Source organism: Aptenodytes patagonicus, chromosome 3 (assembly GCF_965638725.1).
Source record: "Aptenodytes patagonicus chromosome 3, bAptPat1.pri.cur, whole genome shotgun sequence".
Lineage (NCBI taxonomy): Eukaryota > Metazoa > Chordata > Aves > Sphenisciformes > Spheniscidae > Aptenodytes > Aptenodytes patagonicus.
Window position 1 is genome coordinate 45,465,021 of NC_134951.1, and position 16,591 is coordinate 45,481,611.

The following is a 16,591-nucleotide window of genomic DNA, read 5'->3' on the forward strand; positions in this document are numbered from 1 at the left end:
AATGAGCCACAGGGTTATACTTGACAATTTCAGTATTGGAAATAAAGGAAATAAATGAATGAGATGCAGTTTTTCAGATGGGTGTTTGGGTATAAAATTAAGGACTGGGAGAAGATGTAGATAACTCTTTAAAACAGAGAAGCAGGAAAAGGGTGGAATGGGTGTGTTCAATTTAAACTCTGCTTAATTAAAAAAGCATACACATGGTAGTTAGATTCTAGCATGTAAACTAATAAAGTAGACTCTCCTTTAGCCTAACTGATATTATCAGAAGCTCTCAGTATAGCTGAAGAATCTTATAAAATATTTTAACTGAGTTGTCTCAGTCATTACATGATATTAGGCACCACAAGACAATGTTTATGTTACTTGTGTTGCCAAAAAAACCCCCAGAGCTTAAAAAAGAAAAGGAAAGAAAAAGATGTGGATTTTACTGTACATTTAGTGACAGGCTAGCCATATGAAATCTCTAAAACAATATAACTTTAGGACTAATGGATGTAGGCCAGGACTGAATAGAAATTATTTTACATATGATTAACAGTCTCTTAACTAAATTATTTGAAAATTCCTGAGAGAAAAGCAATTTATTACAGACGTTTAGACAAGCCAATGTAACACTAATGCTAAAGAAAAATAAACCAGCAGAGGAATGTCCCCCTGCCATACCAACCAATATTCTTGCAGTTGATTCCAAAGTTGTATCTGTCATTCCAGCACATGGATTAGATTATTTAACAGTGTGAATCAAAGGGAAGATACTCATTCAAGAGAAGAGCATTATTAATACATTGTAGCATGCCATACATCTCTGTCACCAAACTGGACAAAATGGGAGCAGATGTTTTATGATAAGCTGAGAAGAGGATCTGACAATATTAATAGCCATAATGTCTGAGGCTTAGTAAAAAAAAGAAAAGCTAGAGGAAGCAATCTGATGGAGGGACAGAATGTTTTTTTCTGTCTCTAGTGTAGTGTCCTAGGGACTAGTTTTATATGAAGGGAAGGTATTAACTAAGCTAAATCTCACTCCTACTAGTTTTTTTTGCACCTGCCCTTTGAAACCCTAGTAATGCAAGGAATGCGTGAGAAAAGAATGCAGCAAAAAGGAACTCTGAGGAGAAATCCTTTCCAAAAGGAAGACTTTTTTGACTCTGATAGTTTCTTTTTACTATTTTGAAGGCAAGTAAGTCTTTGAATTAGTAAAAATGATTGACATGTGAATTTATTCAAAGCTAAAGGCAAATGGTAGTCACAAATAGCACTTAGATGCATAGGTGTTTAAAACCTCAGGTTATATTTGTATTGGCTCTGTCTCTCCTGACATTTTTTGGTTAGCACCAGGATGAAGGTCTCCGGATCAAGAGATTCATGAGATAGTGTATGTATACCCTGGACTGTGGCATGGCTTTACTCTGGGCTGCACCTTGTTCTCACTGCCAAGTACTGGTTTCACCAGAGCGGAGACCAGGTGCAAGCTAGCAAGTATGAAACATCAACAAATGGGAGATGAGGATCCCTGTGTGACACATGGCAAATCGATTTGATAATTTTCTTGCATCTGTATGGCCTAGCTATTCATTATCACAATGCTTCATTTCTATCTGCCCTGCTGTCCAGTGTCATTCCAGGCCTGAATTAGATACTCTATCTCCCTGGGAAGAGATAGAAACCTAAAACAGTTTGGAGAAACTGAAGGCCAAACACAGTGGATAAACCAGCTGACAAGCCCTGCTGAGGTGAGGATAGGGCTTCAGTTCTTGGTTGGGATAGCTGTATGGTCAGATTTAGTACTCATTTACCCAGTCTCTGATGCATGCCAAGGCCATACCTGTAGTCAATAATGGGACAAAACTAGCACACGCACAAGTTACCACGCACACCGTAACTTCCACAGATAGGAAACCCAATGAGAACTAGTTCTCAGAGGGTCCTGGGTATGCCATCATGTATCCCAGCAGTAAATCTGGATGTGTCCTGAGGAAACTATTTTCAGGGATTCACAGCCCCAAAACTTCTCTGAAAGTAGATGTCTAAATTCATCCTTTCAACAGGAAACACATGTAAAAGAAGTATCAAAGAGATCATATGCATTTTATCTAATAGTTGAGCAATAGCAGAATGATACGGGAAAGTGCGGTGCCTTCAAACCAAGATATTAGCTCTTCTGGGACATGACAGACCACTCAACCTCTTCCATGAAAAAAATCCATCTTCCTCAGAACAACAGTCTCCTCATTCCCAGAGAAATGGCCTAAACACCAATTTCAGAGTAAGAGAGAGGGGATTTCTGGAAGGGAAAGGTGCTTCAGGAAGGGAAGAGATTGTACAGTGCAGGAAGGAATTTCAGAGGTAATTTTGGATTAGGCTTAGCCTAACCAACCTTTTTCCAGGCAAGCAGCTGCAGCTCAAAGTGTTTGCCAGTATATGAATACCTATAGAGTCTCTCCCTTCCCACACAGAGGTTAAAAGTATCATGTTGGCCTTCTTGTACTACCTTCTCACAGCCCAAAGCTGCAAAGTCAGTCTTTCTCATCCAAGAGATATGTAAAATTTCCATGTGTTCTCAGAAAAGAAATAAGGCATTCATTGAATCACAAAAAAATAAGGTGAGCCTTCCTGGAAACAGAGGTAAAAGGATGCCAGGTAGGTGTTACATTTCCATCAGCTATGTATCCTGAACTATGGGTAGCCACGATTCAGCTGTCAATAAGCATGAGGAGAGTCAGTCTTTTGGGTTGCTCTGGCATTTATGCTAGACAAGCAGAGAGGGTGAGTTCAGTAACAGCTGGACGTCACCTCTGTGAGATATGTCCATACTTTCAGCAAATGTCTTCTACCAATTTACATCATATTCATCTGCTTACTAGTGCTCACTGACCTTAGCTAACGAGGGCTTACATCACCAAAAAGCCTTAAATACAAAAACAATAGCAACAACACAATAGAACTTATGGTCTAAGCACTGCCAAATATAATATTCTGTTTTGCAAAAATATGCTGCAATGGCTCAATGACAGACGTGCAGATGCATAACTGTATGCTAAGATATGTAGTTTCTGTTTCTCTGGTATCTAAAGTGAAGCACTGTTAATTTAGATCTGAAAATACAACCTTAAATATCATTCAACCACTTGTAAAAGCATTATGAAATGTATAATATCCATTCCACTAGGATTTTAGATTTAAATAACTTGACAGCATCTGATGCAAAAAAGAAGATAAATTCAGCTTTATACAATCCTATTTCAAAATACAAGTGTAAAAATGGTATTAGCTGTTTTGAAGTCTTACTTTATAAGGATTTTTTTTTTCCTTTTCCACAACTATTAAGATACTTTGCTATACCGAAAGCAGGTAATATTTCTAGGGAATATCTTCATTCTTTTTCAGCAAATAATTCAGAAGCAGATAACACAGGTAAAGCATTAGTTTCCATATGATTTTCATTAATCCAGTTATATTCATTTCATAAAATCTATAAGAAATAGGTTTATAATAGTATAAAAGAATAAGAAGAGACTTTCCCCCCATTCATTATGGGGAGTATAAAATCACAGAACGTAACTCTTTCCTCCCACTGCCCTGAAATAGTCCCCTCACCAGGTGTTTTGATTTCTGCCATTCAGCTGCCTCTTAGATTGTACTGCCAATAGAAAGATTCGGATATTATTTTAAACATACTCCATTAGCTTGTATCATTGGTGTTACTGGGCAGTTCACATGTAAGCCTGGCTGATTCAGCTCTTCTGTATTCAACACCCGCCCCCCCCATACACACACTTTTTTTTGGTTGTTTTTTTTGTTGTTTTGTTTTGACCAACACTAACGACTTCTGCACTTTGAGTGCAGATCACTTGGAGTGATCTCCCTGACCCATAGTTTGTTGGTAACAGATAGATGTTGCATTTGTTGTTGCTGGGGTACCAAATGTTCCTTCCTCACTGTCATCTTCTACTTACCTCCCAGTGAAGCATGTGTGCTGCTAGGTAACTATTAATGACTAATGCCAGCTGGGGAGAAATGGAAGTAGAGCATAGTGTAAAAAATAGTTTCCCTCCTCACAGCTGGGGAAATATCCCTCAAAAGCCAGAGGCATCTCTGCACAAGGAAACAAACATGGACACCTGCAGAGGGACTTGGTGTTGTGATACTCAAGTAACTACCACTGGAAAGATACTGTCTGGGGGACTGGAATGTATGCCCCCACATTAGGCAAGTAGTTTCATGGGAGATGAGGCAGCTTATGACTGAGATTTGCAACAGACAGCACACAGTCTATCTGGGACACTTTTGGCAGCAAGTAGGAAGCATCAAAGAGGATTTGTCTCTTGCAGAAGTTTAGGTAATGTAGGCATTAACACAATTATTTCTCTTGAAAAGAGCACTACAGAGAAATGCCTGAGAGCTTTTTTTCCCCCCCCCCCCTCTCTTCCCTGCCTCCCTTCCTGCTTTTGGCAGTGGATGAACTGGAGTGTGTAGGGAAGTTATATAGTAAGCTGCAGCCTTTCTCTCCACAACAGCAATCAATCACTTGTCCATAGTAGTGAGGCCCAGTAATAGTAAATGAAAATCCTCATTAAGAATCTCTCTCAGTGCCTTGCTGGCCAATTTCTTCCTGTAGGCATATCGGCCTGGATTTGAATCTAACCCTGTCGTCTTCTCCAGCAGACCATGATATTTGCCTGGATTTGAATCTAACCCTGTCTTCTTCTCCAGCAGCCCATGAGGGTACAAACACTGGCTATTGGGGAAGAAGACACTGCTATTTTGTATAGAGTAATATAAGGGAGGACTTAAGGGGCTACTCGAGTAAAAGAGCCAGGAGAGAGACCTGAGATGAAATGGGCTGAGGGCAAGGGCTCTGCACTGCAAAGATCCTGAAAGAGAACTACTAAGATTGCCCAAAGTCACCCACGGGTCCCCCACCTCCTCTCAGCCTCTCCTTTCCCACCCAGAGAGTACCCTCACTCCACCCAATCCCATTCTCCTCTTCTATTGTCTGGACCCATCTTACTCTTCCACTGACCCCACGTGGAAGCACCAGTGCTGCCAAGACCAAACTGAATAAATGGTGAAGTCTTGGTCTAATTCTGTTACAGAATTAATTTCTTATTAATTTATTCTTATGGACTCATAGATTTTGCATTTGTGGTCTAGTTTCAGTGAGAATGACAGAGGATATCTACTACCCAGAAGGCTCCATACTTTGGTAGGTAGAGTGTTTTATAGGGTGTGAAAGCTGTACACACAGACTTTCCATAGACACAGCTCTTTCACTTTCTGAACAAAATCCTAAACACCACTTAAAACCTGCCATTTCTGAGTGGCCTTCAGGAGGTATCTGGGTGATTTTACTAAGTTTATTCCAGGCAAATCAGATTTCTCATGTAATTTACTGTGTGCAACCTCAGTGGGAGAACACATTTAATTTACAACTGACTGAAAATAACACCCTGGACAGAACTAATCTGAGATTCCTGCACCTTCTTACTCTCAAGCTACACATGCATTCTTGGCATAGGCTGGTTGGTCCCTGAGGAAAGGAAATTGAGACATGTTTTCCAGCAGACATCTTAAAAATGGACATGCAGCCCTTCAGGAAGCCAGTGGAAGCTGGCATAGTAAGTCAGGTTGAATGATAGTCAAGAAATTGCCTGAGTAATTTTCCTACAGACATGAAATGCGAGGGATCAACGTGGATATATTCTATCTATCATTCTTCAGTCTAGCCTCTTTCAAGCCAGATTTGGATGTCCTAGTAAAACTAACGGATGATTTTTCTTCTCAGTGAGACAGCATCTTTGGAGCAGAAAGTTTGTTTCTTAATGTAAGAGATAAACTCATGGTTTTCTTAGTAATTCTAAGGAAATAATCAGAAAATAATTTCTATTGCACTTGATAGACCTTACAGATGCCTCAGCGTTCCTTCCTTCTTTTTCTTGGCACAAAAGAGGAAGGCTTTAGTTATGGACTTGGGGCTATAATGTCTCCGGTTTGTAAATGACTTGGAATACTCAGTCACGGAACTCTAATACCAGTAGCGCACATAAGTCTTTGGGCATAGCTATGGCTTAAGCACTGAGTGTGTTTTTCAGTGTTAGCCATATTATGATCCATCAGATGACCTCTAAGTTGTAGTTTTTCATTATTAGTATTAATTATTATTAGCATCGCAGTTCTACAATTGGTTATTTGGTTCAATTAAATACAGAAGCCTTGGTCCATGGATGAATAGATTTTCTGTTCCTAATTTAGCTCTTCTGGCATTAGGCATTATGTCTTGTTTTGTCCAAGATTCATTTGGCTGGCTACACAAGTTTCGCATGGCTGTATCGCATCTTTTTTGAAGTCTATCAAGACATCAACTATTTTTTGACTTGTGGTTCTTTTTTGGTCACTCTAATTAGACATTAATTTCACCCAATTTGTATAGTATCAGTGCTAAAATCTGCCATCATTACCCTAGACTTAAAGAAAACTACTCTAAAACCTTCTGAGAGTAAATATCATCAGAGTTCATGTTTTATTTTCAGGCTTTTAATGTAAAATTCTCCTTTCATGTCTCTTTCAAGTCTGCTTGAATAAGCTGTGTATTACCAGTTGCTTTCCCATCTGTCTCAATTTAGTCTCTTTGACAAATTCCAATCTGGCCTGAGGAAAAATCAGAGTACTGAAACCGCTCCACACTAGATTATTAGGTATATTTTATTAACAGTGTCTCTTTACTTAAACAAAAAATCTCGACACTCCTTAACTCCTCTGCCAGCAATGTCTTGCAGAGCCCTACGACTTAGACTCACACATTCTGAATGGCTTCACATCCCTCTCTTTCCATTCACTCCCATCTTCTGACATTTCACCAGGTACAAAAGTGAGGGTTTTCCTCTTTAACCTTTAAACTTTCATAATCTCACTGGACATAACCTACATGGTCTGTACAGCATATAAGCTCCACATGATTCCTTTCACTTTCAAGCTGCCTGACTCTTATCCACCCTGAAAGTGCACTGAGAATTTAATGGATATTATAGACACAATAATTTTGTCCCTTAGCCTGTCCCAACAGACTTTAAATGCATGTGTTAATTATCCTAACTTAAAAATCGCACAAAACCAAATCCAGAGAGGAAAAAACTCCCACAAATGTAGCTTGCATTCTGCCACTACTCTTTTGTCAGGATATTGCAGATTTTATGCCTATGGTTTAATCTCTTATATTTTTCAAATTCCTATATGGAATGTGTTACAAAAATGGTGAGCCCAGTCATACTTTGGGTTTCACAGGTCATTTGTTGGATTGGGTTTTTCTTTCTTTGTTTTTGTGGTTTTTTTCCCAAACTTCTGTGTTCCCTCCCCCCTCCCCCATCTCTCCCCAATCCTTTTTGCAGGAAATTTAATTACAGAACTGGCTATTCCCAAGTAAATAGAAGGCTGCACTATGCAAACAATAAAGATCTCTGTTTAAAAGTAATTCTTGGCTAGGTTTGACAACCCTTAAGGGAATAGGAGAGAAAATATAGGCTGCTGCCCAGAATTTCTTGTTTTACTAGAAAATAGTTTGAGGCTACAACTTTTGAGTAGTCTTGCAAATCCCAGATCTACCATCAGCAAGTCCATTCCAAGTTAGTGAGGGAAAAAATTTGCCTGTTTCTACATATCAGTTAATTCATCAGAAGTACAATCCTAACAGGTCCTGAACATGTAGAAACCCTGCTGTGCTAGTTGCTCAGCAAATCGTAGCACCAACTGCCTGAATAACCCTGGAGCACCTGCTGCCAGAATTACTGTTAGGCAAGAATTTGTATTGTACTGTTCTTAAACTGGGCTTGTTGTCCTGTCTTGGAACTGTTCTCTTCCACAAGCCCCCCAAATGTCAGTTGTTTAAAATAAAACAAACAAACCAACAAAAACCACCAAAAACCCAAATGCATATGATGAGCATATCAGTTTCTAACTGCATGCAGGGAAGTAATGCATTAAGGACGTGTTAACTCTAACATGTCACGTATATATTTTTAAAAGGTTAAATGACCCTTTTTTGGCTGAGTTGGACTTCACTCCTCACACACAACCAGTGGACTGCTTCATGCCATTACTGGGCAACAGAATGCCGGCTGAACCCGCCCCTGTGGCAGAGTGTCTCGGCATCGCTTGGTATTATGGCTGTAGTGACATGATCACCGTCTCAGTAGTAACCCGAAAATCGTGGAATTTGAATCATTCTCAAAATTGCTATATATGAATTATTTAGAAAGTTAAGGACAAATTATTATTTTTTTATTTCAACTACTAACCAATAAATGTAAAAAAATACCAACAACAAAACAAAAATAAACCCCTTCATCCCCCACATTGAAGCAATAGTTTTTGTAACATTCAAAACAGTGGAAACTATTTACTGTATAGTACTATTAGTGGAGAAAAGCAAATTTAATTTAAAATCATCTTTTCAAACTCCCTCAGTGGATGCCAGATAACTCCAGCTTAAACAAATATAAAAAACCTCATTTTAAATGGAGAATAATACAGACAGAGCTCAATTATTGAGATATTAAGGGCAACATTCAATTTGAGATACATTTAAGCATCTTTGCCTCCTGGAGATTTTTACATGACAAGGCTTTAGATAAACATGGTTTTGCAAACAGCAACTATTATATCTGATCACATAACCTCTGGACTGAAGCAGTATGTCAGCAAATATTTCTGATTATTTAAAATATTCAATAACTGTCATTTACTAGGCAGGTTTTCCTCAGAACAGTCACAATTTTTTCCAAGAATTAATACCCATATACAAAAAGCATTTAGATGATCTGTTACAAATCTCTGAACCAAAAAAAAAAAAAAAAATCACCTCTCTGTCATAAAGCCCAGTTTAAATACATTCTGGGACATACTAGTAGTGGAGAAACTGCCTTTCTATGACACTCAGCTTGTGGGGGAAACTGTAGCAGCCAAGGACATACAGGGTAAGAATCACCTCACCTAACTTTAACTATCTAGACATTAGACACCTAATTTAAGCTAATCATCTGGGTTCCCTCTACAGGTAATGGAGATAAGCATTCCCAGAGGGAGATTCATCCTGCTTGTCTTAGGCATCTCTCTTTTAGATGCTTGTAGATGGATAAAGTCAAGAATGATCAGCCTCACTGACAGCCTGACAATCTGTCTTTAGCGATGCACAATTTCCAGATTCCATGAAATTAAGCCAGAACTGAGATGAGATAATTTCTTTGTTTCATCATTTAGCCTTTAATTCTCCCTCTGACCCAACTTTTTCTTCAGTTCCTCCCACAAACATCAACTTTCTCTGGCACTTTATTTTTCTTACACTGGACTATGTTTTCCTGGAACCTGGGGAACTGCAACCAACGTCAATATGTTGCTGCTCTACCAGTTATAAATCCATTTACATGCACGTGCTCTAAATTGCAGTAATGTTTTGAACAGATAGATACGACAGGAGTATTGATAGCGATTGTGCTTTCTGGGTCTACTCTACCACTTTCAAATGTGTAAAAATCTGTGGCAACATTAAGGCAGTCAAGGTATATAGATGAATGCTAATATAGATTTACTATTCAAAGAAGATGGCTTAAATCAAACAAGGAACAATAAAGAAGAAATACCATTAGGGCCCTCACTTTTACATGTGTGAGCCCAGGTCACCACACATGCTTTGAGGCCTCTGTGCTTCAGAATATTGAACAAGTCCTAAAGGTGAAGCCTGGCCTCAACTCTTTTGCATTTAGGGTTTGTTGGTTCTCAGCAATACCAGCATTGCTGCATCGCACCTGTAATCACCAAGCCCTTAGAAACAATAGCCAAGATTTATAAGGAAGCAGGTGTCTGAACTTAGACTCCTAAATTCATAGCTGGGTGCCTAAAGCAGCAGCAAAACTGACAAGCACCCTGTGCAGTTGCCCACAGATGCTCACCCCAGTAGTGAGGCACTTAGCATTTGTCATAACACAAAATGGATGTTTATTAACTAAGAGTGTTCCAATGGCTACGCGAAGTGCCTTGGCCGAGTGCTTGCGTGCACGAATTTCAATATTGGGCATGCAGTCTACTCTGCGTCTTACTTCTACAGCATTTCTAGAAAATTAATTTTAATAGTTAAAAAACCATCTTGAGCTGCATACATGAAAATAACTCCATTTCTACTGAATGACAATCTAATACGAAATAAGAATATTCACCTTTTTTTCTTACTCTGCCCAAATCCAGGCAATAAATTAGGCTTCTCAGCATGACTGTAAAGTGCTGTGAATTGTATAAACAATCATATATGGACACTGAAAAATAAACCTTATGCACATTGCATTATAGTTCCAAAAATATATTTACAGTCTATTACAAAGATTACAAATGGAAGTGTCTATGTAACGGGATTATGCTAGTTAAAAGCTTTTTACAGACTTTCTTCAACAAAGGCAGGGGGGACAAAAATTAGTATAACCAAACTGATTTTTCTAATGAAACAAATAAATAAAATGACAAATATAACACTGTACAGTGATCTAAAAAGGGTGAGAAAAAAGGAGGGGGAAAATGATGCATTTAAGTTTTTGATAACTATCTTTGGTCCTAAATGTGGGAAAACACATTATGTAGCACTGAATATACGTGTTTGTTTGTGATGCTCTGCAAGTAAAATAGAAAAATATAGTGCATTTTCAATGTCTTCAGAGCTCACTACACATAAATGTGTGTACAAAACAAGACAGTATAAATAAAATTTACAAGTTTTACAAAGGAACATTTACAGGGTTTTTCTTTTGTTTTTATTTTTTTTGTGTGGATGCCCACATTATCAAACAAGACCAATTTATGACTGATCCCTGGGATCTTTCTCTATCAAAATCAATAGAAGCAGCCCAATTCTCTTTGGAAGTACAGCATTTCATTGCTGGGGTAGTTCACAATTTTCAGAGTTTTTTTAAAGCATTTCTCTCTGGTTCATATACATTCCTGCAATATCTGTAAAGAGACCATTCATTATTGCTTATGGTAGTTAAATATTTTAATCAAACAAAATTCGTACATAAGTAAATGGTGTAAAAAGATAGTCTGTTGAGCAACTACTCTTCCATCTGTGTTCCTGACGAATGACTGTTGTGTCTGTGTGAGCACACACACGCTTGTTTGTTCAGAGCAGCAAAAGCTTGTAAAAAACTTGAAAATTTTGAACTGCCCCTTGCCTCATGCTCTACAGAATCTATGTCCTTATTCTGACAGCTGGACTGCATTCAGCTTAAACTCATATAAAATATTTGCCGGCTATTTCTCTCAGATTTGCTAAAGCAGAGTATTGAAAAAAACCATGATGTGCTCAGATTAAATGGTTTAGTTAACACTGGAGAACTGCACCCATGTTCTGAGACACTCCTACAATCACTTGTCCATTCAATGCAGTGTCTCAGCAGGTTTACAGTTGTAGATCTACATCTTAGTATATATCTCAATTTCACTCTAGTCCATTAAAATTATCTTGCAAACAGTTTGCTAAAAGTGCCTAGAACTACTTAGGGATCATTATTGCTTTTCTTTTTTCTTTTCTTTTCTTTTTTTTTTTTTTTTTCACTTTTATTTTCTTTTAAAAGATAGTATATGTGTAACCTTAAAAAATTCTTTAAAAAATATCAGAGCTCTTGGCAACTTGCATTTTCCTGACTCCCTGCCAATTAGCTAGCCATGTCAATACAGTGCTGATTTAACAAAAGTAAATGGCACAAAAGGATACCAAAGTTTGGACAGATATACATTGCTTGGTCATGCTTCTTAAATCTCTAGGAACTCAAATAATCCTTCAGAGGTACCCAGTGTAGTAATGTGTCATAGAATTAGCACTAAAAATGTCCAAAGATATAAACATCATACTAAAAGAAAGTCTTTATGAAGAATAAACACAAATTATTAAAAAAAGATTCAGAAATCACAGATTTAAGGAAAATATTTTGTTGAATTCAACAATAATATCATGATTTTATCTGACAAATATATTCTTTTTTAAATTTTTATGTACATTTAAAAAGTCTATTAGATAAAAAGGAGGTTAGAGAGCTCAAGGTGTTTGTATGTTTATTCAGGTAGTACTTTGTTTATTGTCACTGCTGTTTTCCTTGCCACCACTGGTGGATCCTAATTCCCTTTTCATAAATTCTGGTGGCACTTAGGAGTTCAAGTCTGTAGGTGCTTCTTGTAGCTCTTCTATTCACTGCAGGAAGGACCCAGGAAATCAAGTGTCTTCTAGCAGCACTTCATATATACTGAAGGCCAGTGCTGTTCTCTCAGTCTGTCACCTCCCTCATAAGGGAGAAATGTCTATCACACTTGGATGCCAGTGCCGTGTAAATGTAGCATTTGTGCTCTCATAGTCTGAATGCTGCTCATGATTTTCTTTTGATGACCAACCAACGTGATCCCTAAACTCATCACATCCCTGGGGAAGATAAATGCGTACATTGTTAATTTTTCAACTTAGACTGCTATTGTATGGTATTCAACTGTGAGTCAAAGCTACGTAGTGGTCTGGGCTACAGGTTTCTAACATTGAAGCTACACTGGAACCTCAGGTCAGAGCTGTGAAGTTCATATAGGCGCTGTTCAACTTCTCAGCGAGGAGTGCAATTACATGGCAAGTGTCATGTCATTACACTGCATGCGTCTCCACATCTGAGAATGAGGCCAGTATGTTTTGTACTATGATAATCTTTTACTGTGGCTTTTAAGGACACCCGAAGAAAGAGACACTTCTCTTGTAAAACACTTCGCGTGGCTTTCAGGACAAAGTTATGTATAAATACAAGATTTTGGGGATCACATTCTGCTTCCTAAAGAGATGCCTAGAGAAACCTTTTGCATATTGACCCATACCCATCATGCAAATGAAAGAGGAGCAGCTGTTTCAATTCCACTGCTACTAGTGCTACCAACCTAGTAGACGCTTGTGGGCTCTGATGACAGTTCCCAAGCTATAGGCTGAGACCCCTAGTGATACCAGGCAGATAAGAGTAGGGTTGCAAACTTGAGAATATTGTTTAGAAACTTGTTTTAGAAAAACCCTGTCTCTGTAAGAGGAATTACATTTGGCAACCACCAGGACAAGAATGTTCTTTGCAGGGTGTCAAGAAGACCTGTTTAAGATGGCGGCACCAATACAGGCCATGCTTGCCTTCAGAAAATTATTGGCTTCTATAGACTTTTATCCTGATGCAAAGTCATTTCCTCCAGGACACAGACAGCCCCCAGCCAATTAGAAGAAAATTCCACATACTCCTAGTACATGTCTGGAAAAAGGTATCAATTAGGTAGTGGAGGCAAAGTGGTTCTTTTCCTATACATACATATTTTGAAATGGGCCACATTCTCCCTCAAATTCTAGCTCCTTGATGTTATTTCAATTGGTCTCAAAAGCAAGGAAAAAAGTGATGTCACACATAAGTAGCAGGGTATTTGCCCTTTCATGGGATGCTCTAGTACATCATCAGTTGCTAAACCGGCTGGCTTAACCCCAAGTACCATGTTTGTACTCAGGGTAAAGTTTTGGAGTTGAACATTGTGTATTATTTTACCTAGAAATTCCCTAAATGCAAGTTAAACATGTCCAGTACTAACTTACTCAATAGTCATCCTGGCAACTGATTCAAGAGAGTTGTAGCCTGCTGCTGTGAAATTATCCTTATATCTTTCCATCTTAATAGCTTGTAACCATTCTCCTACGGAGCAGAAAGTGGTAAAATCGGGAGTGTTCTGGTCCAGAAGAGGGCTAATTGGTCTACGGAGAAGGAAAAAGGAAAGTAAGTTGTTTCCAAAAAGAGTAAAACATCAGGGAGTATTTAGCAAGGTGAGAGTCAAATAAGTTTGGGGTATTAAAAATGTCAAGAGTAGAAAGTAATAGGCCTTTATACACAGTTTAGATTATTCTGCAAATAGTTCTCGACTACTCTGTAGCTCACAATATGTATTTCCTAAGCTTATTCACGTAAAAGATGAAAGGTCAGAGTGAGCAAAATCAGCCTAATGGACTATTACCAACAGAAAATCAACCTTATTTCCTAGCATGACAGCAGCTGCAACTAAAGTTGCTGAGTAAAATAAAGATGCTATTCTTTTAAGCATCTTAGAAAATATAGTAGTAGCTATTCCCATTATTCAATTGGATGGGACAAAACAAAGACAAGGAAAGAGCAGAGACACAAAGTAAGTTGCTTAAGGTCACACAGCAAATCAGTCAGTAGAAGAACCAGGAGCAGAACACAGGCCAGTTGATTCCCTAGTGCAGTGATCTAGCTAGCAGATCAAAAGATTATCATGATTAAATAATTCACCTGAAATTTATGAAGAAGCCATTAAAAGCTACACCATGAAACACAATGAGATGCAATCACTGAAAGGAGTTAAAGCCAGAAAATGAAAGATAAAAATCTAGAGTGTAGCAATGTCAAAGTACATTGGCCAAGCACGTGTATTATTAATTACTATTTATACCGTGGCAGTTCCTAGGGCAAGGGATGCATCATATAAAACTACAGTAGATGATGATCCTTGCCCTCCAGACTTCATAGTTTTAAGAAACAAGGAAAACAAAGACTGCTAGTGGTGAGAGTGTGGAAAGAGTGACAAGCAGGCAGTAGTTTACTGAGAAGTGTATTAGTTCCATTATATTTACTTTATTTTGGTTATTTTTTAAGAAAGTTCTTTTTGGCTTTGTTCAGCATGGTGAAAAAGAAGGGCAAATGAGGGAAGGGAAGAACAGGAAACAGGAGGAAGGAGGAACTGAGACACACATGGAGTAAGTGTGAACTGGAACCAGCCACCAAGCAGAATATCCAGAACCCAGCCACGCGCACCATCATACAAACTCACACTGAAGCTTTTCTTACCTGCTACAGGTTCCCAGTGGGGTTTTCAAGCTGTTTGGGTTTCTAATCATTTTGTCCAGAATACCAACTATCTGCTCAAACTTCGGCCTTTCACCACGTTCCTTCTGCCAACAATCTAGCATCAGCTGGTGTAGTCCTGCTGGGCAATCCATGGGTGCTGGCAAACGATAGCCTTCTTCGATTGCTTTTATAACCTAGTAGCCAACATATTTAATCATTTTTCATCAAGGGTTATTTAAGAAATATATATTGCTACCCAGTTCAAGAAATAAAAGAAGAAGAAAAAAAAAAATCAATAAACTAAAGTTTGCCATCAGTATTGCAAAAATATGAGTCTGTTGTTTTGACACGAGCCTTCATGTTTTCAAATAATTTCCCCAACTTCATCTTTGGGCTTATTAAGCATATTGCTCTATATGTGCAGAACATAGCTATATTACCTAGTCAAGTGAGCAGCAAGGAACAACAATTAAATTCACCAAGGGAGCAACAGATAGATTGATAAATGGAGTTATTTCAGAAAGCATTATTACTTGCCCCAAGGCTTTTATGAAAGAGTGTGTGGTAGAAGCAACTGACTTGTAAATGGATAGGGATCTGTGCATGCACATATAAAATACAAAAAGCCTGAAGAGCTTATAAAAGGATCCAAGAAAAATGTTTAGCAGACAGAAATTGTTAGGGGAAAAACTTATATTCTATGTCTAGCCATGTTATATTAATGATAAAGTAGCAGAAATGTGCCACGTGAGAGGAAGACCTGGCTGAATGGTATTTTAATATATCACCTAAACAGAAAGTTAGATTTAATAAGAGATGCTGCTAGATGATGATATGATCAAAGGAGAGCATAAATGTCTGAAGCAAGAATTATACCCACCCGTTGACTTCCTTAGCCAAGTCCATTTGGATTTAAGTAAAAAATAAAAATGGGTAAAATAAAATCACAGGAAACTGCTGTAAAGCTTGAGGGCAGGATAAGAAAGCACATCAGGAAGCAAGGCAGATAAGAAAGGCTTGTGAAAAAGGGCTGAAACACCGTTCATAGGGGATTTCAAGTATACTGACATTGACTGACATAGCAGTATTAGAATTGCTAAGGGTGCTTGTTCCTGAAGGGTAGTGCATAGGACCGTCTTCTCCCTCGGTTTGTACAGAAAGCAAGATCAGAAGCTGTTCCAGGTGTAGCCCTAGGAAGTAGATCTGGTACAATAAATAAAGTTGGTGAATATCCACGGTTTAGTGAAAATAATAACCCAGATAGAAAATATTCCATAGGTTGTATGAAACAATGCAAAAGCAGTGGACTGCAAAGTAGACAGAACTTCAAAGAATACAAAATGACCTTCAAAAAGCTGGCTGAAATCCATGTTTGTATCAAAACCTTCTGCAGAAAAGAAGTTTTGTGAAAAGAGGAGGCATAGCCCAGTGGCAGGGTACTTAATGCAGGTTTGTGTCACAGAATGTCCTTCTAACCTCAGGGAAGTTGCCTCATCTCCCTGGGCCACAGTTTTCTATCTGTACATTTAGAATGACAGTACTGTCCTACAACTCAAAAATGACTGAGAAATATTCAATTCCTGCAGTAACATCCATACCTTGAAGAATGAATGCGGTGACCTTTTAGAGACAGTGAAGTTATCTGTCAGACAGTGTGGGGAGAGAGGATTTCTGCAGAAGTATTAATAGGAAAA

The 16,591-nt window shown here is 38.3% G+C and overlaps 1 protein-coding gene across 6 annotated transcripts in view; it reads right to left on the reverse strand.

The window, feature by feature from the left end:
- The window catches only part of EPHA7 (EPH receptor A7), a 179,325-nt gene that overhangs the window by 3,975 nt on the left and 158,759 nt on the right, over positions 1-16,591 (reverse strand). For 3 of the 6 annotated variants that reach the window (XM_076333255.1, XM_076333251.1, XM_076333250.1), the window contains exons 15-16: positions 14,898-15,091; positions 13,634-13,789 (exon numbers count right to left, since the gene is read on the reverse strand). In XM_076333255.1, coding sequence (XP_076189370.1) covers positions 13,634-13,789; positions 14,898-15,091 — 350 coding nt within the window. Of the gene's footprint in view, positions 1-8,258; positions 12,455-13,633; positions 13,790-14,897; positions 15,092-16,591 lie in introns of those variants that run through there. The other 3 variants (XM_076333253.1, XM_076333252.1, XM_076333254.1) reach the window with 2 other exon arrangements.